Below are 24,417 nucleotides of genomic sequence, written 5' to 3' on the forward strand. Positions count from 1 at the left end.
CTGGCGGAGTTGCGGTGCTCTGCTGCTCCGGGCCAAAGCGGGGGCGGTCGCGCTGTCACTGTCAGCCAGAGAGGTCGATCTGGCAGGCGCGCTGCGATAAGTGTCCAAGGAATTTATATGGACTAAGCAGTTTTTCTCCGCTGATCCTGGGGGTTTTGCCCATGAACGGCACGATTGTTGCCTTTGCAAAGTAGCGGTGGGATATACTTCGAGTCAGGCACTACTCCGCTGGACGCTTAAGGTCTAGACTGAGTAGGATGGAAGATAGCGACCACATAATAGTTCTCCTAGTCCGGGAGGTGACAATTAATACATTGATTAGAGCGCGATTCTAGCACTTTCTCGGCCTTGGAAAATCCTGGTAATCAAGGCTCTTGAAAAGGTACACCGCCAGGCAACAGTTCTCCGTATACACCCTGCTACTGGCCTATGCAAAGGGATCTTATCTCGGGAGTATACAGAGTGGCCCGTGCTTGCTTTTTCTTCGCTCGTGCTGAAGGTCACTTTAGATATGCCACCCAATAAAGGGTTCATCCATGGTTCAGGCTCTTCAGGCCTCGTGACCTCCGATCCATGATTACAGTTGGCGAGTTACATTTTGCTTAGAGTGGATGTTGTTTACATCATGAAGAAGGAGGAAGACGTCAGCGATGATCATTACAAGCTCCCTATTCGGAGAGAGGGTAAGACAGTGTGCGCAAGCAGTTGCAAGGCTACATCTCCTGGTTTACTGATGTGGTAATGAGCTTGCTAATATGGAAGGGCGAGGGATTCGGTGGCGCAAATCTGGACCAAAAGAGTCTGACGGTCATCTTGAGCTTCTAGAAAACGTCTGGAAGGGATCGAAGCTTCCACACATCCGTCATTGCGCAGTTGCTTGGATTCCACCTGCGCGTGTCTTATTCTAGGCTTTGACAAAATACCAAGAGCTAACGTTCTGATAATTCCCAGTCTATTTGCTGGAATGCACCCCCTTTAGCCCAACTATCGACCTTCCCAGTTAGCTATTGAGCACTAGTGAGCTGCGAGCGGGGAGAGCACCGGTGACGTCGATCTGCACACCTCCGAGGATCAGAGGATGCAAATCACCAAGGGTGAACACGCCAGATGTAGGCGGGGCGGCAGTGAAAGTCATTATCCATTGTAGTCGGTTTAATTCATCCATGGTCAGAGCGTAACCAAGCACCGATAGTTCGTGGAATATACTCCGATAGTCGTGGACAGTGTTGGTCGAGCTGCAGAAGCTTCCCGATGCTCCCCCGCCTTTTAGTTTTCGGGTGTGTTCCCCTCTTCGTTGATGCTTCTTACCTTCTTACTTATTCTTAGCTTGCCCTCTACTAACTCTGTAGTCCACTTGAGCTATTTTTCTTGGACAACTTGTTTTCTCTCCCCTTGATTTACTTCCTCCCGCCTCAGCTCTGAGCCTGGCTATAGACAATCTCGACCTTGGAAGATTATCCAGCTGCTCAGCTCCTGTAGGGCAATCCTCCACGCAAATCTAGCAGGAAGGCAGCAGCTCTAGAAGTATAGCTAGGCAAACAGGGATCAGAAGTGATACCCCTCCAGCTTGTCAGTCCCGACATTGTCTACACCGTGCATTCCCTCGTTGACATCTTCCAGAAAACAACCACCCACGAACGAGAGAAAAAGCAAGAATAAGAAAAAGCAAAGCAACTCGCAGAGTAAGTCAAACCAGAGCAGTTTAAGATTTTCTTTGATGCAGCGCACCGTTTCCTCCTTTTCTTTTTTTTTTTTTTTTCACCTTCTATTCTTTCTGGCGGCTGCTGGAGCCCATCACCGGGCGCCATTGAATGGGAACGCCTCTTCACTTTTTTGGGCCTGAGCTCCATTCAAGAGCTTCAAACTCTGGTCTGATGTGCCTCGAGCCTCTTTAATTCGCCTTCAGCCAATTTCATACCCACCCAGCTCTGCCAGCGACAACTTGTTCCACTCTGCCTCCCAGAGCTTTGTCCCAACTCTGTCGGTTTCTCTACCCGCCGCGCCCCTCCCCTCCCACTTTCTGCGCTGATCCCCTTCGATCCCGCTGCTCTCGTGCATACATATCTTCTTTTCCTCTTCCCTCCTCCATGCAGACTCAGTTCTTCTTACTGCAGCATCGTCACATGGACTCTACCTTTGATTAAACCATTCATTGTCATTCTATGTAGCCTACCTCTAACCTCCACCAGCTTTCTTTGTCCCGCCGCTCTTCTTACACCGTTGCGACTCCCTAGCTCCCTCGCTTCAACCACACATCGAACAATTTCAACACACAACATGTCGAGTAACTCGTTTCCCGGCTCCAACCCTTTCCTCAAAGTGGCTACCCAAGGGGATAAGCCCTCAGCGTTTCAAAAAATCGCAGAAGATGAAGAGTATGAAGTGACGTCACCAACCGACGCGACCTTTCGATCCAACAGAAATCCCGCGAACGAACTCTCCGGTGGAAATAACCCTCTCGAGAGCGGTCGAGCTGGAGAATCAGGCGAAGGAATTCGCTTTGGAAGAGATCCTTTCGGAGGTGGATTTCCAGGCCGGCAGGAAGGTCACGGCGATTCTCCCGATGACTTTCGTCCAACTGGTGGCCCCGATCATGGCTTCCCCAACAACTACGCCCTAGGCCGTCGGACTTCGGTGTCTGCCGAGTCATTGAACCCTACATCTGCAGGCTCGGACAGCTGGTCCCCTCCGCATCACGCAAAGACTGAAGAACAGGTTAGCCGATTGAAGGTAGCCGTCAGCAACAACTTCCTCTTCTCGCACCTGGACGACGATCAGTCACAGACTGTCCTTAACGCCTTGGTTGAGAAGCCTATACCAGCAAAGGATATCAAGGTCATTTCTCAAGGTGATGCTGGTGACTTCTTTTACATTGTCGAAGACGGCCATTTCGACGTTTATATCAACTCCAGCGGGGCCGTGCAACCAGGTCCGGATGGCATGGGCAACAAAGTCAGCACAATTGGGCCTGGTGGCTCATTCGGAGAGCTTGCTCTGATGTACAACGCACCTCGAGCGGCGACCATTGTATCGGTAGACCCGAAGAGCACCCTCTGGGCTCTTGATCGCATCACCTTCCGGCGCATCCTTATGGACTCGGCATTCCAGCGCCGGCGCATGTACGAGGCTTTCTTGGAAGAAGTGCCACTTCTTTCCAGCCTCAAGCCGTACGAGCGTGCCAAGATCGCCGACGCCCTCGACACTATCAAGTACTCCGCGGACTCGACTATCATTGCCGAGGGCGAGCCAGGAGACGCTTTCTATCTCCTCGAGATAGGCGAGGCGGATGCTTGGATGGAGGGAGTAGACCGACCTGTCAAGTCATACAAGCGAGGAGACTTCTTTGGTGAACTTGCCTTACTCGACGACAAGCCTCGAGCTGCCAGCGTCCGCGCCCGCACCGAAGTCAAGGTTGCCAGACTAGGCCGCGATGGGTTCAAACGTCTATTGGGTCCCGTTGAAAACATTATGAGAAGGACAGAATATGAAGAGAGACCCCCCACAGCTCATGGAACCACCTAAATATCCTGGAAACTGCTGTTTTTCAAAACTAAGAGCATTTGCCTTACTGAATTATTCTTGCGCTGTTTTGTATCAAAGGAACTACCAGCAAGTGAGGGAGTGTGTTTTCATTGCGAAAGAGGTTAGAAAACTCCCCAGTCCATTTCAGTCCATTTCCCCGGCGAATATTTGGTCTTGTCTTGTCTTGTACTTGTTCTTAGTTTCAGAGCTTGTATCTGCTCTTGAATTGTATGCACAGATATCTCCTTTCATATTTGAGAAACTTTCTGTTCCCATCTCAATACTGTAAACAATGTTTTAACCTAGGTATCTGCCTCTTCAATAGTCATTGGTATCACATGTAGTATCGTCCAGCTCGACTCATCGCTTAACAACCAAATCACTCCTAAGCACCCACTTCTCACCCCCTTGTACAAGCTCTCCTTCATGCAGCATACACCGCTCCCCATGGCGATGAAGCAGCGCAAGTCCTGTTTCAGGGGGCACAGATATAGGTTGCGGGTTTCTGTTGCCGCGCGTAGCTTCGGGGTAGAAGACTGTTGAGCCGCCTGTGCAGGTGGAGAGGTAGATTAGGAGTGTCCATGTTGTGCGGGCGGGGGTGTTTGTGGATGGGTGGGTTAGGGTGTTGGAGTCGTCGTCTACGATGAATTTAAGAGTTAGATCTTGTTCTTAATGATGTCTAGATTGGTGGGTAGGTAGGGGTGATATGGAATGGCTACGGTGTTGGTGTCTTCTTGATTTATCTGTTCTGGCGAGCAGGGGAGGGGATCGCTCCGCCTCTTTCTTATGATACTGGGCAGGCAGGTAAAAGGGTATGGAGGAAAGGGATATAACTCACAATGCTGAGCGAAGAACTGGCCCTGCGAATATCGATAGACACGAATATTCCCATTCAAGCCCAGCGGCTCTCCGCCCCAGATATCTTTCATTGATCGTTCATTTTCTGCTTTTGCATTTTTGCTTTCCCCGTCATCCTCTTCTTCTTCTTCTTCTTCTTCTTCTTCTTCTTCTTCATCATCATCATCATATCCCGTGTCGATACCATTCGGGTTCATAACAAGATCCCTCAGCGCTGTCTCCCTCCACAGCCTCTCCGCAAAGATCTCATCCTGGATCTGGAACCGATCATTCACGCGTACAGCGTCGCCCTTTTTTGGTTTTCCGGGGGTTGTTATTAGTGGTAGTGATGAGAGAAACTGGACGTAGGTCTTGCAGAGCGAAGCTGGGAGGAAGTTGCGGATGAGGTAGATCTGGTCTTCGAGGAGCGGGTCGAGAATCAGGTCTGAGGGGGGAAGGAGGGGGCGGAGAGGGGGCCAGTTGGGGGGTTTATCCTGCGGTTGTTGTTGTTGTTGTTGTTGAATTGGTGGTTTCCCTGGGGCCTCTTTCTTCGATTGTTTTGCTTTTGGCTTGGGCATTGCGGTGAGAGTAGTATGCTCAGGCTATCCTTGAAAAATCCTGAATCCAGAGTGCTGGAATGTCGATTGTTGATGGATCACAATAGCAATGGAGAAGAAGTGGAGAGCAATACCGTAATTTCCGTACTGCGATACGGCAGAAAATTCCCAGCGCCGGAACAACCATTCTTCCCGGCCATTGTCCCGGGCGATCCAGCCTAATTTTCCCCTTCACCGCCCTCTTCATTCTCCTCCCCTTCGCCAGGAAATGAATGGACGCCGTCCGCTCGAGAACTTCTTTCACAGGCCAACCAGCAATCCTGATCCCAGCCGCCCTCCCCGTCGGTCATGTCGTCGTCGCAGACCATGACAGCGCCAGCGGTGGGCCATCATCCTCCTCCAGAGGCTGGTCCGGGCATGTCCTCGCTCTACGGCGACTACCAGCACTCGCCGACAGAGAACGACCGTACGAGTACAACGATCCCGTCCCATTCCCCGCCCAGCTCCGCAATCCCCAATCTGCACGATTCTGCCCCCGGCGACCACGACACCAATTCCAATGGCTTGCATGATCTTTCTGATATGATGGCGATTAAGTCCGAGGGCGATGACCACGGTTCCCATGGTTTTGAGAACGGGCATCAGCCGCAGGGCGATTTCCGCCGGCAGTCCGCTGCTAGCGCTTTGTTGGCTCAGCTGCTTGGCGGACAACAAGAACCCGGTTCGAATTCGAATAACATGATGGAGGGAAGCTCTGGATTAAATAATGGTCAAAATACTATTGATCAGAAGCATTCGTTTGAGGATACTTGGGAATCACAGTTCGGGGAGGACGCTCCGCCCTCAACGGCGGCGGAGCCGACCAACGGAGATCAGACTCACTCGGAAGGTCTACATCAGACGGGCGACATGTCATATCAACATGGGCTTCCGTTCACAACAGCCGAACAAACTGACAGCAATTTGACTAGAACTGCGGACCCAATGGAAGGCTTAACAGACCCTTTACTCTTTGCGAAACCGACCCTCGACCACCCCGATCTCTTCCCTCCCCTCGACTTCCCGACGACCGCACCAGAGACGCCGTTGGAGGGGTTTCCCCATCATGATATAATGAACGCGGCTTATTTCCCTCAAAATGCTGACCTTTCGGCTTTGGGGTATACGGAGGGATTACATGATGCGAACGGATCCGTAGCAGGGTCTGAGCCGCGCATTCAGGCTTTCGCCAAACTCGAATTTGACGACGGCCACTTTTACTGCAACACGTATTCTTTTATCCTCGGGCGAGATGTCCGGGCAGCTCGGGCAGCCCATCAGCGCGAATTTCAGGCTCGACAAATAAGACCTTCACGCGCGAAAAGTTCAAGTGGTGGAAATAATTCGCATACGCCTATTCGAGTGAAACATGAAGGCAGCGGTGTTATCGGAAGTGTTGTTAGCGACCGCGGTGGGATCATGGGATTTGATCCCGACGTTCCTCAACATCAGTCACATATCAGTCGGCGCTCGTCGAATTCTTCGCATCACGGCGACGCTGGCGGTCTCTTGCATGCGACTCCTGCTCAGCTTCAGGCTACCACGGACTACAATGCCCTTGCTATGCAATCATTACAGGATGATAGTAATGGAGACGCAAAGCCCGTCGACGCTCTAGCCCTTCTCCCTTCCCCGGACTCATGTCCGACAATTCCGATCCATCCTCCCGCTACTACTGACGGCACCGTTGCCGGACACCGAGGTATCTCGCGAAAACATGTCAAGATTGCGTACAATTTCGACAAGAATTTGTTCGAGATGGAGGTTCTAGGGCGGAACGGTGCTTTCATCGGTGCGGACTGGCTTTCACCGAGTCAGATCCGACCACTTCACAGCGGTGATTATATCCAAATTGGAGGTGTTCGCATTCGATTCTTGCTTCCGGATGTACCGATTGGTGAGACCGGTGCGGATATCGAAGAGGAGCAGTTTGTTCCTGAAGCTCAAGAGAGTGTTGACGCTTTGGGCACAGCTGATGCTGAAGGTGACATTGAGACGAAGGACGAGAAATCGGGCAAGATTGTTCTTAAGACAAAGGTAGAAGATCCCGCCAGGGCAGCACAATCGATCGAAGGAGATGCTCAACAGCCCGCTCGTCGTCGCGGTCCTGGACGACCTCCGAAGGATGGAATCATGTCGAAACGAGAACGAGCCGAATTGGCTCGCGAGCAGAAACTGGCTGCCAGGCGCGAAGCAAATGGAGGCGTCACACCTCCACCACAGAGCAAGCCCAAGGCGGGCAAGACGTTGGCTACGCCTGGTGGCTCTGTGCCCAAGGAATCTATCGAGGGCGAGTCGCCTAACGCAAAGCCGGAAAAGCGAAAGTACACCAAGCGAAAGAAGGACGGTACCTCGATGGACTTTGCTCTTCTTTCAACAGAGCCTGGTCAGTTTCCTATGGAACATCAGCCTCAGGAATACGTCAAGCCTCCTCCTGTAAAGAAGCGCAAACCTTCTCGTTCGCCGTCACCAAACTATCCTCCAGAGTCTGCATACACTCCTGAAGATCTGGCCAAGCCGCCGTACAACTATGCGGTCCTCATCTTCGATGCTCTCACCGAGGCAACTACACCTATGACGCTGAAGCAGATATACCGCGCTCTGAAGCTCAAATACCCGTACTTCCGCTTCAAGTGCGAAACTGAGGGCTGGACGTCCAGTGTACGGCACAACCTCAACGGCAACGGCCACCTCTTCATGCACGCTGAGCGAGATGGTAAAGGATGGTCATGGCAGCTGCGGCCAGGGGCGTCTGTTGAGAAGGAGAAGAAACGGCGTCCATCACCACCTCCGCCGCCAACTCAATCACAAGCTCCTCCATCTGCTACTCCTCAATACATGGCTCCGCCTCCGAGCTCGTATCAAAGTCAACCGCAAAGTCAGCCTGGGATGGCCAACCCCCCATTCCAGTTCTCCATGTCGGCCAATTCATTCCCACCGCAATCAGCCGCTCCTGCTCCTGCTCCTCCTCCTGCTCCTGCCCCCCAGCAACACTCAACTCCCTATCCTCCTCCCGCGCCACCGGCTGCCTCCTCGCCTTTCCCGATACCCAGTCCCATCAGAAACAATCTCCCTGCTGCGTTTGCGCAGACAACACCCACCACATATACCTCACCTTACGCCTCTGATCCTCCACCACAACTCCTCCAGTTTCAACAATCTCAGCAAGCGCAACCGCAGCAACAACATATGCAGCCGCCACCTCCACCTCAACACTCATCTCCGTACCCACCTCCTAATAATCAGTCTCTTCCGCCGAACAACAACCAGCCCCAGAACTACGCACCGAACCCTGGTCCTCCGCCGCAACATCAACATCAGCCTCAGCCTCAACACCAGCACAGCCAACCACCCCAGCAACAGCAGCCGTATAACATGGGCGGTCAGAACAATGGTCCTGTGCCAATGGATACTTCATCTGATGAAGCGTCCTTCCTCGAACGCGCCAACAAGGCTATTGATGACTTTGAGGCAGTCCTGCTGGAGGACTACGAAGACAAGGACTACATTAAGGGCGTTCTCAAGAGCGCGCGAGCTAGAGCTTTGGGCCACGCCATGGAGAGTTCTTTCCCAGGTGGCGAACCACCAGATGAGACTGTTCTTCTTGACGCCCTGAAGAGCATGATCAAGGGGTTGAGGGGCGAAGCATGATATCCCATTTTGGGAATAGAGACCTGCACCAGGGACTTGAACTACGATTACGACCTTACGTTTACGAATCTACTATTTGGGAGACTTGCCTTTCTACCTGTTTGGACGGAGTTGAAGACTACAAGAGGGTATATCAGCGTTGCCTGGCAAACGCACCCTCTCGCCCTTCTTGCCTTCTTTCCATATTTCTACATTCTACCCGTCATTGCGCTTGCATTGACACTTGCCTTTTATGATATCCACTGTGTTTGTTATACGAGTTTGACTCATGTAGTCGGTCATGTAGTCATGATTCGCTGAGGCACCTACCACAGGCCTCCAAGCGGCGACTTTTCGGAAAAGGAAGGAATGGAAAAATGGGTTAGGAGGAGTTTGTTGCATAGACAAAATACATTGACTTATATATTATTATTTCTTTGAATACTCAGTAGCATATAGGTGGGCTCCTGCTTCTCTTCGTGTCGGCACCAATGGGCTCCAAAAGGTCAAAATATACATCTAAGCCCTGAGCAACATGGTGTGAATTCCCTTGCTTTCCCAACGTCACAGTGCCTAGTCCAATACTCTGGATCAAAATTCATTGACGTACTTGTGCCCAATGGACCCGAACCCATTAGATGTATCATCGTACCTTCCCTCTCAAGAACCTTTTGCACGAGGTCGCGGCTTCCTTTTCAGAAAGCCGCCCAAAGGGACGTACGGCTGTTGCTGTCAACGACCTGTTTCTTCCACTTTCACAAACCACCAATTGACAGAAGCAAGGTTCTGCAATCAATAACTACGAAGCAGCCGCATTGCATAATCTTTGTCCTCCTACTTCCAATCCAACAAATCAATTTACCGAATCTAGCCGTTCATGCCCTCCGAGTAAACATCCACGTGACCCTAAACGATCCGACACCTCCAACAAAAGACCAATAGTTCCGATAGCAAAACCGGAAATATCATCGTCCCCCTCACATTGAGCCGGATGACTCCTCACTCCTAAATGTCACCGAGCTGCTAGGGAACAACCGGAATGCGCTGCAGGTGCAGTGCCTGGGTGGGGGAGCGAATGGGAGGGGCTGGGGATGCAATAATGCAATGCAGTGGCAGCGGCATTTTTTTGCGAGTGCAGAGTGACGGGCCTCGAGTCGGGGTAGTAGTGCTGGAGTCTAGCCAGACTTACCTACCTGCTCTGGAGTCAGAAGCCAGCAGACGCAGCAGGTGTTGGGTACGGCGTCTTTTACTGGAGAATGCGACGGGTGTCTTAATGAGGATGGTTATTGGGCTCTTTGATAAGATGGCATACAGGATTTGCTTGCGCATCTTTTTGTCTATCTGTCCGGCTATGTTACCTGTCACTGGGTGAGATCATGCTCCTTCCTTAGACCTAAAGAGTCTGTAAGGTCGGACTGAACCTATACTCCATCCAGCGAGATGCATCGGGCAGCCATGATACTTCCCCTCTTCTTTGTTCGTGTTTTGCTGTCCCCCACTAACTAGGTACACTAACTAGACTAAACTGCTTTGACGACTCGGAGAGAACAGGAATCGAAAGGCATTCTGGAATACTGTGATACCTGTTGGCTGGGCTGCTAGGCAACTGAACCCGACTGTGTCATCATGTATTGTAATTCCGTAGCAGGGGGTGGTTGGACTGGGATTAGCTAGAAGTTAGTGTGAGGCCAGGTCACCGTCATCATCATCATCATAAGCATCAGCACAATCATCATCTGCCCGGGTGCCTGGATGAATAAAGAGGATGGATGACGGTCCGACAATGTGATGGGCCGCAGGGTGCTGCAGCTGCGAGAGGAGCGCGAGAGTGAGTCAGATGAAAGAATGAAAGCTAACTACCTACCTAAGTGAGACCAGACCCTGACATCGGTCTGGCTCTGAGTGTTCAGTAGTGTTGAGACTGCGATAGTCGGCTATGCTGGACTGGGCCTGATGAGGCTGTTCGCCACCATGACCACCGACCGCATGGCCTCCTGCAGACTGCAATCGTCTAGTGGTGTCATGGCCGTTCATGACTACTTCGCCTTGGTCGCCGTCATTTTAACAGGCAGACAGAGTCCTACCTATGAATTTGCCATTGACTTGATCGCCACTGCTAAGTGCTAACTACCAACACAGCCTTTCTTCAACTAAACGCCTTCAAGTCTTGAAATGATCTCTTCAGCCTTCCAGATCGTCGCTCTGTGTTCATTATTAATAATGCTCTGACGTATCTTACCCCCATCCGGCCTAGTTCCTTCAGTGCACGTCCCATTCAGCCCGTTCCAGCGTTCCAGCGTTCCAGCGAGCGAGCCCAGCGTCCCAGCGACAGCGTTCCAGTCCTGTCTCCAGTCTCCCCTTTGCGCTGCCTGATTGGGCGCTCTGTAATCGTTGCGGTGGTCATCGGTCAGGGCAGTGAGACTCAGACTGAGACTGGACTCGTGTACACTCAGGACGGTGTTGGTATTATTATTTGATTCATTCATTTATGGCTGGTTTGCTTGTTCTATTCTTGTTTCATTTGGTGGCTGCTCCTGAATTATTAACAGAGTAAAGGACTTCATCATCAGGTGGTCGTTTTTATTTTTTATTTTATATTATTTTATTTTATTTTTATTTTTTGGCGGCTATCCGGTAGACTAGCAGGTCGAAGCAGCCTAGCACAGACGCCTTCAAGACCAGTTCAGGGGCGATGATGGAGCCAGCGCCAGAGCCAAAGGCAAAGCCAAAGCCAGACTCGAACTAACCAAGTCAAAACTGCAGTCTAACCCCAGTCAGGGCGACCCCTAACATTAGTCACGGCATTAAGTCACTCACTCTCTGGGCGACGGAGACAAGACGGGGCCTTTCTATTCAGTTTTAGCGCTGTAATTTTCTGTCCCGGCGGTCCCAGTTCCCTCGTGCTGGGCCTCGATGATGGATTTGGGCATGCTGTGCTGTGCTGTGCGCTGTGCTGTTCCAATTCTAGACAGGCAAGAGGGTCTCCATTTTATTACCACGGTTGCTGGTGTTCTGGCCGTTGAATGGAAGATTCGATGCCCTTTTTAATCCCCGCCTACGTATGTATTCCCAACTGTGGGTTAAGGGTTTACCTAGGTCTCCTATTTTTTTTATCGACTTCAAGTCTCACTTCATTCTGCCGTGTGATACTCCGTATAGATATTATTATCGTCATCTCGCAGTTATATTGAAGGAGTGAGTTTGAGGTTGAGTAATAAATTACGGTATTAATACCCGGCTGCAGACCTTTCGCCGGCCACCGGCGATAAAAATAAAATTTGTTAGCCTGCGGATGACACTGAGGTTCCATACCGTTGTTACCAGTTTTACTGTTTTACCGCTCTCTGCTGGGGGTCAGCCTCTGCCTCTCCACCACTCACCACTCACCACTGGCTGGCTCTCTTCCATTACAACGCTGTTCCCTTCCCTTCCTCTCTTCTCTCTCTTCCTCCCCCATCCCGCTCCTCTTTCTTCTCTCCATCCTCTCTTCTCTCCTCCCTGTGAAAGTCTCTCTCCTCTACCTTTCGCCTTGTGTGTTTGATTTGCTGCTCTTGCTCCTTTTTCCACTTTACCCTGCAACGAGCTTTTCACTAAGTGTCGTTGTCACTGTGGATTCCCCGGCCGCCAATTTGACGCGAGACCCAATCTTGTTTTTCTACTAAGGAAATCCGATTCACTCGCCCGACCGCGTCCACGATCCTCTCTGGCCGTTAGGCAATTGCTCGCTTTAGTCAATAATCAAAGATTGCAATCGCCCCTGGTGTCTTGTTCGAAAAAGTCAAACTATATCGTGTTCGCTTTCTAACCTTTACCGGGAAGAAAGTATCACGCCTCCCGGAATACAACACCTAGTCGCCTCGCTAGTCACCACCGCAGAGAAGGAACAACCTACCCTCCGGAAAACGCCAGTTGCGACCGCTCTTTTCGCTCCCTTTGTGTTTCTTTCTCCGCTTGTGTTCCGATATTGTGCTGTTGATTTGTCCCCTCATGTTTTGCAACTAAGAGACATCTACTGCACCGTATACAGAGCCGCGGCTCGTTGAGCAACGCTCTTCCTCCCCAGGATCAGGGTGTGGCGGACGTGTAGACGGTTCGTATCTTTTTTCTCTTATCTATCCATTCTGATGATTGTTTGAATTGGGTTGCTGACTGAATTGCTTTCTTCAGCATTTAACCGTCTACCGCCCCGTCCCTGAACTGGGTATACTCTCCCTCTCTCTTCGCTATGCCAGCTTTCTACAACACTGGCCTTCCGGCCTTCCCTCTTACTCCTCCCCACATTACGGGTGCCGGCAGGATGGATAACGAATTCTACGTCCTTGGTGGTCACTCGGCTGCTTTCCCTCCCCGTTACTCCCAGAACGGCTGTGAATTCATTGAACAATACACCCAGCAATCGTCTTGCTACAAACCCTCGATGAACTCGCAGCAGCCAACCTATCCCATGCGTACTGGGAGAGACATGGCTGCGCTCAGCCAGCCTCTGTTCGGCCCCGTCCCCACCGCGAACGTACTGCCCCCGATCCGCAACGTCCAATTGCCCCCGATGGATCACGCCGTTCCACCGCAGTATCGCCGTCAAGACCCGATCGCCCAACCCGAGCAGCCCCGAAAGGAGGAAAAAGCCACTGGAGGCGTTGCCGCTTACCTAGACTATGAGATGGATCAGATGTCCGACTTTGTGGCTGAGATGGCCCAGGGAATGTATGACTTGTACATCACCAAGATCAACCTTGCAGATATTGACTTCGCGCGAAGCGTCTACCCAGGATCGTCTGTCCCGCCCCAGTTCCGGAAATACGTCTACCAGATTTTGTCGTCGACTCGTCTCCCGAGCTCTACCATCCTTTTGGGTCTCTACTATCTCTCCTGTCGCATGCGGATGCTCTCTTCTGCCAAGGTGTACAACGCCGGCAGTGGCCAGGTCTACCGCATGCTTACGGTGGGATTGCTTCTTGGAAGCAAGTTCTTGGATGACAACACCTTCCAGAACAAGTCTTGGGCCGAGGTCAGCAACATTCCAGTGAGTGAGTTGAACTCCATGGAGCTCGAGTGGCTCTTCGCTTTCGAGTGGAAGATCCACGACCGCATCTATGACCAGCAGGATGGATTTGCCTCGTGGCTCTCCCAGTGGGACAAGTGGCGTAACAAATCCTCCATCAGGACTCACGAGCCTCGACACTCGCTTGCCCCAATTGACACCAACATCACTCGAAGCAACCGTATCTCGAAGCCCCTTCTCTCTCCCGAAGGCCCAATTCCGCCACAGTACCAGCGAAGCACCCAATACGAAAACTCGTGGCTCAACCCAGCAGCTTCGGAGTATTCGCCGCCTTCTGCTCCTCACAGTGGCCCGACTACTCCGGACTACTACTCGGTCGGACCCTGGGGTTATTCAAACCCTCCACCGCCGTACTCGAGTACCTGGATGCCCCCTCAGCAATCATATATGCCGCCACCACGCTCGCAGCCGCCTTCCTACCATCACACTCCGTCATACGGGTTTCCCTTTCCACATGGTGGCTGGACAACCGGCCATGGCGCGTCATGTGGCTGCCCATACTGCGCTAAGCACATGGAGCACTACATGTGCGCCAACCTCGGTTCGATGCAACCAATCATCGCCGCATAATGTTACGCTGCATACGTCTCTCTGCTGTTCTGTCTAGATTTCCCCATCGTTCCGTGCTTGCTCTGATACCGCTTGATGATACCGCATTGCCCCTTTCTGTTTCGTCTCAATTTGCGATGTTAGTCCGATACTCCATGGAGTCTCGGTCATATGTTGAAAAAGTACTCTGGTTATCTGCCTCCTGGTCCGTCCAAACGAAAAGTCAAAAATTCAGCCAAAAAAAAAGTGTCGATCAGCGATTTCGGGACGACCGCCACCTCTTCTGTTCTGAACTCGCGCGTGCGTTTATGATATGGCACCTTTTTCCGTCTTTATTCCCCATTTGATACGATTTCGTTTCTGAAAGATCTCGTCCAGTCAAGACACCATCGAGATCCTGCGGGCTTCTCTCTTGGTCTTGGAGTCGAGAAGTCACGATAATCATGATTTTCGTCTACCCCTGGTTTTGCTAATGCCCCCCGTGTTCTTTTTCTTCGATCTCCATTTTCACTTCTCATTTTGATCCATTTTCTTTCCCTCTTCATATTCTCTGGATTTGGGCATTTCATCTGGCAGATGTTACTCATAGATCGCTTCACTTCCCTATCATAAACACCCATTCCCCATTTACCCGGCGTTGCAACAGTTTCTCTCGTTTGTGTTTTGCATTGCCGCATTATTTGTTTCGGTTGGTTGATATTCTCCTTTCTCTCTGCTTTCAACCGATCGAAATTACGCTTTAACGATACGCTCTAAACCTACAACCATTCAATTTCTTCCAGGTTTTGGGCTGATCGGAGACGGAGGCCTTTCTTGGTGGTACTCCACTCTTATCCATTTTCTATTCTCATCTTGTTTTCTTTTATTATCGACGACCCTTGATGTATGTTTGTTTGCCTGTCATATTGGATTACCTATGTCCTCGACAACAACAAAAAAAGTGATACTCCCCTTTATTCCCGGCTGTTTCTTACTCAATATTCCCCTGTTTCATTTACTCTATTCTGTTCCATTTTTTTTTTCTCTTCTTGACAGAGACGCTGGTTTCATTACCATGTTCGAAACCCTTTTCTCTTCCTCTTCTTTTCGACTTCAGTTTCTCACTGGATTTGAATTGTAAGTTAAATACATAACAACTACTACCTACTACCATACCTAGCCTTGACCTTGACTGAATAAAGACGGGGAATTGGTGTTCTCTGACTGGACTTCACTCTACCAGTTGTTCATCCATAACTAGTACTAGTACTATCTCTAAGTCTGTATACCTAGCGGGGAGGCCGTAAGCCAGATCATGGAACAAGGACCACCATCGGACCCCTACCGTTGCTGCAACTCTTATACGTAGTGCCTAGTGCACCATGCGAGGCACCCATCTAACTTTTTCCCAGTAACCATGGATCTATAGCGTCTCTACCATGAACACCATAAACCTGCCATGAACCTATCATGCCCATATGGTAAATACAAAGATCTAGATATACTCCCCACCAATAAAAGCTACTATTCATCCCATTGAATCTACGGTAAATGGCCTCTAGGAACACGTTGCTAAGGTTAAAAGGGTATCGTATGCTTCGTTAAGGGTAGCAGTCTAGTGAGCAGAAAGTAGTAGGTAATAGGTAGTCGATTATGTACGTCAAATCATGAAAGAAAAGCCCGAAAATAACAATTGCCAAATGGCATCAGATACTGAGTAAGGTACTCTGTAGGCTCGGAGTCCTCAGTAGACGCTTCCTCGAATACTCTGGTCTTCTCTCCGCGCCTTTTCAAGGGTATCCTCGTCATCGTTGTTCTGCCCTTGGTCGCCGAGGTCATGGTCGTGATCGTAGGTGCTGTCCCTGTCCCTGTCTCTGTCTTGCCCGGCCTCTTCATGACCATGGTCATGATCACGATGCTCAGTGTGATGCCCGCCTCCATGCCTGGTATGACTCGACTTAGTCCGTCGTAACTTTGGCGTCTGCCGCCCGCTTCCCTCGTCATCGCCATCATTATCTAGATCCTGGGACGGGCGCGGTTTATGGCGCTTTAGATGGCCACGAGCCGGTTTGCGATTCGAGTGCGAGTTGTCGCTGCCGCGCTCATCTTCTGAGGCTGCGACGGAGGGTGCGCCGCTTAGTGTTCCGCCGCCGTCGCGGCCAACGAGGTGGATTAGGTTCAGGTTGTAGTTTGTCTGTAGGGTGTCTTGGTAGCGGTCTTCGCTGTCGTTGGTTTGGAGGGGTGGGCGGATGGGGCTTTTGGGGTTTGTGTTGGAGGATGAGGGGGAGAGGGGGTGTTTGTTTTGATTGTGGTGGTGGTTGTGGTGGTGATGTTTGTTGGAGGTGGATTCTTCAGGCGTAGATGGGTACTGCGGGTTCTCTGGGACTGCCTTGAGCGGCATTTCGTCGCCTAGACGGTCTCCCAGGGCCGGCTCGGGGGCTGAGAGTGTTCGGCTTTGATTGATGGTGTTGTTGCCATTGTTCTCTGGGGCTGAGGAGTTGGGGTCCTGGTCTGTTTGGGCGTTGATGTGCCGAGGATCGTTGTCGTGATGATCCTTTTCTTTGTGGCTGTCCTTGCGTTGATCACCACCGTGAGTTCGAGATGAGCGCAGCGAGCTCTTCCTGTGTATACCATGTGTACATCCATCAGGACAACCGCCCCATTTGCGTCTGATGGGCACCGGTGCTTCAGATAATGACTTTGGCGCCTCAAGCCCCTTCTCAGCATGCTCCCTTTGTCTCTCTAACTCCTTCTCTCTCTTCAACTCTGACCAGGTACGGAGTTGATTCTGTAGTGCATATTTCTCGTTATCCTCGTTCAATTTCATAATCACGAACTCGCAGTGGTTGATGTTGCGGAGGTCCTCGAAGTACTCGACACTCCAGTGATACCATTTCATGAGAAAGACTCTGGTCATGAGTCCATGGGTGACAAGGACACAGACGCTCGCGAAATCCTGTTCCCCAAATAACCGCCACATCGACTCGTTGAACCCGCTCACACGGTCGTAGGCATCAGCCGCAGATTCACCGTTCGGGATGCGGTAGAAGAAGTGCCCATAATCTGATCTCTCTAACCACATCCTTTCCATCTCCGCAGAGCATGGCTGGAAGTTACCAAAGTCCTGCTCTCTTAATCTTGGCTCCTCATAGACTTTGATCGTGTGTCGAGGAAATGGAGAAGGGGAGGGTGTATCGGCCGTCAAAGACGAAAGAATCCCCTCGGTCGTCTCACGGGTCCTACGGTACGGAGAGGTGAAGAAATGTATTGTATCGTCGGGCCGGAGGAGACTTCGCAGTCGAGTTCCTGCTTCTTGGGCCTGCCGGTGGCCTTCGCTCGTGAGTTTTACTCTGTGGTCGGGGATTGTTTGGTGAATTTCGCGGTTTTTGTTGCCTTCTGATTGGGCATGCCGGATCAAAATTATCATCTGAAGATGTTAGATTCATGTTTTGATCGAGATATTGACGTTACTTACCCGCGGTTTGCCCATGTTGTATAGAGGTGGGGATGGTGGATCAGGAAGGATTTAGTATGTATGGTGTATCATGCAACTATAACCCTCAAGTACTTGGCTCGAAGAAGTCAGGATCATGCGATAATCCTAGCAGAGGAATGTCAGTTGGGAAAATTGCCGCGAAGTAGAGATGCTGCAGTCGAGCTGGGGAAGCGGGATGGCGAATAATCAAGAACAGATTGGGCCTCATTTGCTCCTCCGAAGCCTGCGCTTGTTGCCGCTCCGGTCGCCGTACTTAACTACACCACCCTCCACCAGCTGCACCTGTCTCCTATCTCACAGCAATTGGCCACTTTTCTCGTTGCAAAGCACAGAAACGGTCTCTCTATAATCAGAGAGAGCCAGAAATAATGGCTGACCATTTATACGAGCTCCTAATTCCCCACCTACCATCAAACGAGGCCAAACAACCTGCGGATTCGGCCACGATTCAATACCTCAACCGGCTACCTACACTGTCCCTCCAAGCGTTACAGACAACAGAACCCCAATCGCTCGCACAATCAGCACACTCGAACCTTCTCTCCCTGCAAGCTCTCTCCAACCGATCCCACAAGTCCTTCATCACCTCCGCCGATAGCTTATCGAACCTCCACTCGTCCATCCCCAATCTCACTCGCCAGGCACAGGAGTTGCGCGATGGCATTCCCAAACTCGACAAGGAGGCTGTTCGCTTCTCCTCAAAATATAGCAGAACAGCAGAAAATGCCAAGCTTGAGCAACGGAAAAAGGTCATGCGACTATCGCGAAATGTTGACCGAATATCAGACATCCTAGAGTTACCTACGCTACTTGCGACAGCTGTATCATCTGCCGCGGCCAACTCGGGAACTACAGGAACTTCTACAACATACTCCGCGGCACTAGACTTGTACGCGCACATTAAGAGGCTGCAGACGCTTTATCCAGATTCGCCTCTTGTTAAGGATGTGGGCTCCCAGGCTGAAGATGCAATGAAGGATATGACCTCGAATCTTATCACCGCTCTGCGCGCGCAAAACCTTCGACTTGCCGCGGCTATGCGGACTGTGGGATGGCTACGAAGGGTAGCACCTGAACTGGATGCAGCTCATGGGGATAACGGAACGAGCAATGGGGGAGGTGCGCTTGGTGCGCTGTTCCTAATCTGTCGTCTTGCGAATCTTGTCTCCACGCTGGAGGCACTGGACCCCCTCCGAGAGCTTGCTGATCAGGAATCACAGCGCAGGGCGCGAGGTTCAGATCAGAAGATTGGAACTGGCTCGTGGGCAGATGGCCATCAAACCGAAAAGTACCTGAAGCGATACATTGAGATTTTCCGCGAGCAGAGCTTCGCTATTGTTTCTTTGTATAAGAATATATTCACACCTGACCAGTCAGAGTCGGATACTGCCATATCAGGCCTCCGTGGCATCGACGCGCGACTAAAGACACAGGCTTCACCAGCAGAACGCAAGCTCGATCCTTTCCAATCTCTTTCGCCAGCTCTTGCTACCTTTCCGACCCACCTGGTGCAGCTACTGACGGATACTCTACGCACATACTTACCAAACATTCAAGACAAAGCAGCACGCGAAAGTCTCCTGACTCAGGTGCTGTACTGTGCTGCTAGTCTCGGCCGTCTAGGAGGTGACTTCAGCATGATATTAACGGAGCTTGGCGACGAGGGGGACGAAACTGAGGACCTTGCCTATGAGTGGGAGGAAGTCATGCGCAAACACCGAGCTCTGGCTGGGCGCCTCGAACAGCTCACAGGGGCAAACCCGACAAGCCCTACAGGGTCCTCGAAGGGAACCTTGCAGGCAACCTCTCCCGCTGCAGCGTAGGCTGTTTCTGATAGAATCAGTTATGGACTTGGATACGCCATATACTCGTCGTAGGGGTTAGCCCTGTGACGAATAATCCAACAGCCCGTCTATCGCCAGCAAGGCCGTCTCTGCGCGCTACGCCCATGCTAGCGACTCCCTTGACAGGGCCGAACTTGAACGCGAGCGAGCGCCGAGGCCACCAATTGCATCTCAGATCTGGAAGGCCTACCCATAAAATTGGTTGTTGACCAGTCAGATAAGATGAAGCGTAATCGAGGGGTTCCCAGACTGGTGCCTGGCCATTGATGAGGGCTTTGAAGTGCCTTGGGGCAATGAGGCTGTGGTGTAGCCCCATGCATACATGGTCCCTACCCTTGAACGCCGGCAACAACAGATGCTTCATACAATCTCAATGGAGGAGGGCAATTTGACTATCATAGAGAGCCACCTCTACCCTGTCTACAGTACAGTCTCTGTTAATACTGTCAGTGCTTGGCACTTTGTACATAGTAACAAACTCCATATAGTCTAGGACTGAGATGGATGACTGCCACGGAGGCTAACCCGTTCGAGGCCGGTCCCATACAGTAATTATGGTAATATTACCCGGCCGACAATGACCTCGACAGCCGCTCGTCGCCTTTGTCTCCAACTCCGAACTCACCTCAGCCCTCCTCTTTATCCCTCGCTCTGAGTGATTATTCTTTTGTCTCTTTATGACATGGTGAATGCCTCTAATGACCTGATTTCTCGTTCAATTTCCTTCCTCCTTCACTCAACCCTCCTGTGCGACTGCCCCGTTATATTGTTTCACTGAGCTTCCTCCCTCCCGTCATACAAGCAATGCGAGCCTTTTCTCCCAACCTATAAAGTGGTCGATATCCTATATACTATACTATATATATATATATCATTTCTCTCTATATAACTTCTTCCTATCTTGCGTCCGTACCTCCTGTCGAGCTGTCAACGCTCGCTCCCGAACCCCGATGGCGGCCTCCGCACTCTCAACCAGCGGGATGATCGATCCCACCAAGCAGGCCGAATACCCCATCATTCTGGGCGAGCGCTTAGCACGCAAAGCCAATGAACCTCGCTCAGAACTAATCAACATCCAATATAATTACAAGACCAAGGCCGCGACATCACAACAGCGATCTGTTATCACCAAATCCCCACAGTCGCGAGACCACTACAACCTGGCGATCACCGATAAAGCTCCGAGCGCGGAACGGAATGTCTTGACCTACGCCTACCAAGGCAGCGTCGACCCAGCACAGAGCGCATCGAACTCGCAAGAACATAATTTGGTCCTGGTATTTGATGCGACGAGGAAGGCCTTTGTGTTGGAGCCTGTCTCGGCCCAGCTCAACTTCAACCTTCGGTCTGCGCCGGCGAAGACGGAGAAGCAGGTGCTTCAGCAGTATCCTCAGCTTCGGACGTTACAAGATGATGGGACTACCTCTGGTGATGATGGAAGTGGTAATGATGAGGGACCGGCCGACGATGACAATCCATACGATTTCCGCCACTTCCTTGCGAAGGACAAAGACAACCTAGACGATGCGAAGTCTAGGTCTGGGAATGCAACGCCGGAGCCATATGCCGGACCGAGCAAGGCTAGTACTCCACTGGTTGCTGCGAGCAAACCTGCTCTTAGTCCTCGACCTCGTCCGAAGACCCAAACAAACCCCCTGCGCCAGAAGAAGCCGGTCACCGATAGCTCGTGGGCGAGCAAGGCGGCACCTGCGAAATCGACGCCCAAGTCACCTACAAGAGTGGCTGAGAAGCAAGGGAAGAATCTCAAAGAGAAGAAGAGGTTGGAGAAAGAGGAGGAGCCAGACGAGATTGTGTTCGAGTCAACTAAGTCGTCACCGTCAGACACAGGAACGGGTGCGGTATCATCGCAGAAGAGTGTCCCATCACCTGGATCCAACATTATCATCGATGGAGATCTCATTATTGATATGGGTTCACCACCTCCTGCGCGTCCTTTCAAGGTGAACCCTGCCCACTTCTCGTCCAATAACACCCCTGCGAATAATGACGAGGAAGAGGAGGAAGACGGTTATGAGGACATTGAGGACCTGCGTCTTCCATCCCCGGTCCCAACCCAGAAACAAGCACCAATACCAGATATCCAGGTTGAGGATGACAATGACGGAGCTGAAGAGGAGGAAGATGAAGATGATTTGCTGGCCGCGGAGATGGAGGCAGCCTTTGAGGAAGAGGCTCAAAACCAGCAGGCTCAAGCACATATTCCTCAACACCAATATGTCCCGAGTGATGACGAAAGCGAAATCAGCGAAGAAGAGTAATTTGTCAATCATCTGTATGTCTCTGATTATGCCATGTTTTTTTTGTTGAAGCGGTTGAACAGGACACAATCATCCATTTGCACATCGGACGCGGGCGTTTGGAGCAGGGGCATATGATAGCGATAGCATTGCAGTCTTTACCAGAAATATCTACTGTATATATGAACCACACTACCAGAGTATTCTCTTGATCATTTCTGCGGCTTCCTCGTACTCTGTAGTTGCTGGTTGTATAACTGGCCGGGGCGGAGAAACCCGAGGCTCCGACATCATTGGCCGCGATTCAACTCCAGATCTTCGAGCTTCATTGTTGGAAGAAATCAGAGCTTAGCAACACAGCCGAGAAGTTAAGACTGAAAACCAGGGACAGGAACTGGTGAGGGAAAGGGTCGAATTATCGAATATCCCGCCTTCAAGCTTAGACTGCTTCAGAACTGCCTCTCGAATACACTCGGATCACTGCTTCGCGAATACAGGGCACATGCGCGACTGCCCTGGCCCACGATGCGATGAAGGCTGGCTGCTGTACTCTCGACTCTGCGCACATTCGTGACCTTTGTATCGACTACTGTTCCTGAAAGTGACTCGGAGGACAAGCTTGGCCCCATTAGCGTTGGAACCACGCCTCTTGACTCGGCCTGGCTTTATTTCCGGCCCATTACCTACATCTCCGAGCGCGCTCCAGCCTTCGAACAACCGAACGTGACGAAGACAACCACAATCTCGAAGACAACGACTCACATACGATTATCTTGATGGCGTCTCAACTACCCGCCAAACGACCCCCTCCAGCGCCGTCAAACCCGGTCCTTCTCGCGGCCCAAGAACAATGGCTCTTCACAAACGAAGAGCTCGCCCGCTCGCCGTCGCAGCTCGACGAGATGAGTATCGCGGATGAAAACCTACACCGGAGCAAAGGAATCAACTTCATTACACAAGTAGGTATAATGCTCAAATTGCCGCAGCCCACCCTCGCGACAGCCGCCGTCTACCTGCACCGCTTCTTCATGCGATTCGTGATAGCCGATAAACCAGAGCGGCCGGGTATCCACGCCTACCCTATCGCTGCGACGGCGTTATTCCTAGCTACAAAAGTGGAGGAAAATGTGCGGAGGATGAAGGAGCTCGTGGTGGCCGTCTGTCGCGTCGCACAGAAACAGCCCAATTTGGTTGTGGATGAGCAGTCAAAGGAGTTTTGGAAGTGGCGCGATACTATCCTTCATCATGAGGACATCCTGCTTGAAGCACTGTGCTTCGATCTACAGCTTGAGCAGCCGTATAAGATCCTCTACGATTATATTTGCTTCTTCGGCGTCAATGACAACAAGCATATCCGGAACTCGTCTTGGGCGTTTCTCAACGACTCGATGTATACTGTTCTCTGTCTCCAGTTCCCCGCGCGCATTATAGCGGCGGCAGCTTTCTACGCTGCTGCTAGTCACTGCGATGCCGCATTCGAGGATGATGAATTTGGCCGGGCCTGGTGGGAGCAGCTGGACGTCGATATCACGCAGGTACGCCAAGCTTGCACTCGAATGGCAGAGCTCTACGAGAGTAATGCGCAAAACAAACACAACCAGTACTACCCAACTATTCCATCTTCTGAAGACGGTGTAGAGAAGACCAGGATCTCGCGGCCGGGCAGCACACTCGAAGCACCAGCAGATCCACCCTCGAGAAAACGATCGCGGGAGCCAGAAGGTGACTCCCAGGACCGTCCTCATTCCACCCAAGAGGACGCCTCTCAGAACGGCCAACGCTCACCGAAGCGTTCAAGGGTCGGCTCAGATGCAGCTGCGGGTTCATTCGGCGGAGACGGAACATCATCACAACCACCAGCTGCCTCATCAAACTCCCCCTCCTCATCCTTCTCTCAAGACCGCCCAGCAAACGGTCACCAACCCCAACAAAACCGCTACCAACACCCTCTCCCACCAACACCCCGAACCACATTCCCACCCCGACAAAACAGCGAAACGAAAAACGTCGATCCGGTCCAGCAACGGATTGACCAGATCGTCTCGCAGAATTCAGCTACACCTCCGAAACACAGCCCGACGAAACGCGTTCCGGATAGTTATAGCCACCGGCAGAATCAGCATCGAGATCGAGAAAGGGAGCGGGACCAAGATGATGATGACCGATATAAAGACCGGAGACCCTCGTACTCTTCGGCCTCGGCGAGGGGTGATCGCGAGCTCGAGCACGAGCGTGAACGGTTGCCTCCTCCGCCGTCTGATCATCGCCAGCAGCCTCCGCCCCCGCCACCGGAGCCAGCGCCTGATGATGAGGAGGGCGGTGGGAGTGAAGAGGGGGAGTTATAGTCTTCTACAACGTCCATACTATATCAAAATGTGTTGAAATACGACTTACTGTTCTGATGCCTCATACGATCACCTCAACTTGCCGTCGAGAGAAAACGAATATCTACCTAGAGAGTACAATCAAAGACCCAATTGTACTCCAACTGAACCGCGTCCATGCGCAAGGCGAAGGACCGAACGGAAGAAAAGAAGTCTACCTACGTTTACCTACTTTAAAGTGCCTTGCTTCCTTCTTTTCCTTACCCCTAATTTGATACGTATCTTTTCATCATGCCATAGAGAGATGAGCGGGCGGGGGC

At 51.5% G+C, this 24,417-nt stretch overlaps 9 protein-coding genes across 9 annotated transcripts; 6 read left to right on the forward strand and 3 right to left on the reverse strand.

Moving 5' to 3' along the window:
* The first annotated feature begins 1,776 nt into the window (after positions 1–1,776).
* On the forward strand, positions 1,777–3,861 carry BDV14DRAFT_165058 (cyclic nucleotide-binding domain-containing protein). Its single transcript, XM_073767285.1, has 2 exons — positions 1,777–1,980; positions 2,190–3,861. The coding sequence occupies exon 2, from the start codon at positions 2,278–2,280 to the stop codon at positions 3,520–3,522; it is 1,245 nt and encodes a 414-aa protein (XP_073632658.1). The 5' UTR covers positions 1,777–1,980; positions 2,190–2,277; the 3' UTR covers positions 3,523–3,861.
* On the reverse strand, positions 3,703–5,028 carry BDV14DRAFT_86473 (uncharacterized protein). Its single transcript, XM_073777725.1, has 2 exons — positions 4,361–5,028; positions 3,703–4,160 (listed from the first exon to the last, which is right to left on the reverse strand). The coding sequence occupies exons 1-2, from the start codon at positions 4,935–4,937 to the stop codon at positions 3,883–3,885; spliced, it is 855 nt and encodes a 284-aa protein (XP_073632659.1). The 5' UTR covers positions 4,938–5,028; the 3' UTR covers positions 3,703–3,882.
* Positions 5,029–5,193: 165 nt separating this feature from the next.
* BDV14DRAFT_165060 (forkhead domain protein) lies at positions 5,194–9,005 on the forward strand. Its single transcript, XM_073767286.1, has one exon. It carries the CDS (start codon positions 5,265–5,267, stop codon positions 8,604–8,606), a length of 3,342 nt encoding a protein of 1,113 aa, XP_073632660.1. The 5' UTR covers positions 5,194–5,264; the 3' UTR covers positions 8,607–9,005.
* A 3,425-nt stretch (positions 9,006–12,430) lies between these two features.
* Positions 12,431–14,373, forward strand: BDV14DRAFT_86520 (putative cyclin-like protein (Clg1)). Its single transcript, XM_073777726.1, has 2 exons — positions 12,431–12,675; positions 12,753–14,373. Exon 2 carries the CDS (start codon positions 12,811–12,813, stop codon positions 14,215–14,217), a length of 1,407 nt encoding a protein of 468 aa, XP_073632661.1. The 5' UTR covers positions 12,431–12,675; positions 12,753–12,810; the 3' UTR covers positions 14,218–14,373.
* Positions 14,374–14,993, reverse strand: BDV14DRAFT_86521 (uncharacterized protein). Its single transcript, XM_073777727.1, has one exon. The coding sequence runs from the start codon at positions 14,871–14,873 to the stop codon at positions 14,529–14,531; it is 345 nt and encodes a 114-aa protein (XP_073632662.1). The 5' UTR covers positions 14,874–14,993; the 3' UTR covers positions 14,374–14,528.
* A 753-nt stretch (positions 14,994–15,746) lies between these two features.
* BDV14DRAFT_165067 (acid phosphatase DET1) lies at positions 15,747–17,838 on the reverse strand. The gene is made up of 2 exons (XM_073767287.1): positions 17,651–17,838; positions 15,747–17,602 (listed from the first exon to the last, which is right to left on the reverse strand). Exons 1-2 carry the CDS (start codon positions 17,663–17,665, stop codon positions 15,920–15,922), a joined length of 1,698 nt encoding a protein of 565 aa, XP_073632663.1. The 5' UTR covers positions 17,666–17,838; the 3' UTR covers positions 15,747–15,919.
* A 143-nt stretch (positions 17,839–17,981) lies between these two features.
* BDV14DRAFT_165068 (Dor1-like family protein) lies at positions 17,982–20,047 on the forward strand. Its single transcript, XM_073767288.1, has one exon. It carries the CDS (start codon positions 18,040–18,042, stop codon positions 19,492–19,494), a length of 1,455 nt encoding a protein of 484 aa, XP_073632664.1. The 5' UTR covers positions 17,982–18,039; the 3' UTR covers positions 19,495–20,047.
* BDV14DRAFT_165069 (ELL-associated factor) lies at positions 20,048–21,998 on the forward strand. Its single transcript, XM_073767289.1, has one exon. It carries the CDS (start codon positions 20,466–20,468, stop codon positions 21,792–21,794), a length of 1,329 nt encoding a protein of 442 aa, XP_073632665.1. The 5' UTR covers positions 20,048–20,465; the 3' UTR covers positions 21,795–21,998.
* A 450-nt stretch (positions 21,999–22,448) lies between these two features.
* BDV14DRAFT_86552 (putative cyclin) lies at positions 22,449–24,259 on the forward strand. The gene has a single exon (XM_073777729.1). The coding sequence runs from the start codon at positions 22,550–22,552 to the stop codon at positions 24,116–24,118; it is 1,569 nt and encodes a 522-aa protein (XP_073632666.1). The 5' UTR covers positions 22,449–22,549; the 3' UTR covers positions 24,119–24,259.
* Positions 24,260–24,417: the final 158 nt, after the last annotated feature.

The sequence above is a fragment of the Aspergillus stella-maris genome, assembly GCF_047715825.1.
Source record: "Aspergillus stella-maris strain CBS 113639 unplaced genomic scaffold BDV14scaffold_4, whole genome shotgun sequence".
In the NCBI taxonomy this organism is placed as follows: domain Eukaryota; kingdom Fungi; phylum Ascomycota; class Eurotiomycetes; order Eurotiales; family Aspergillaceae; genus Aspergillus; species Aspergillus stella-maris.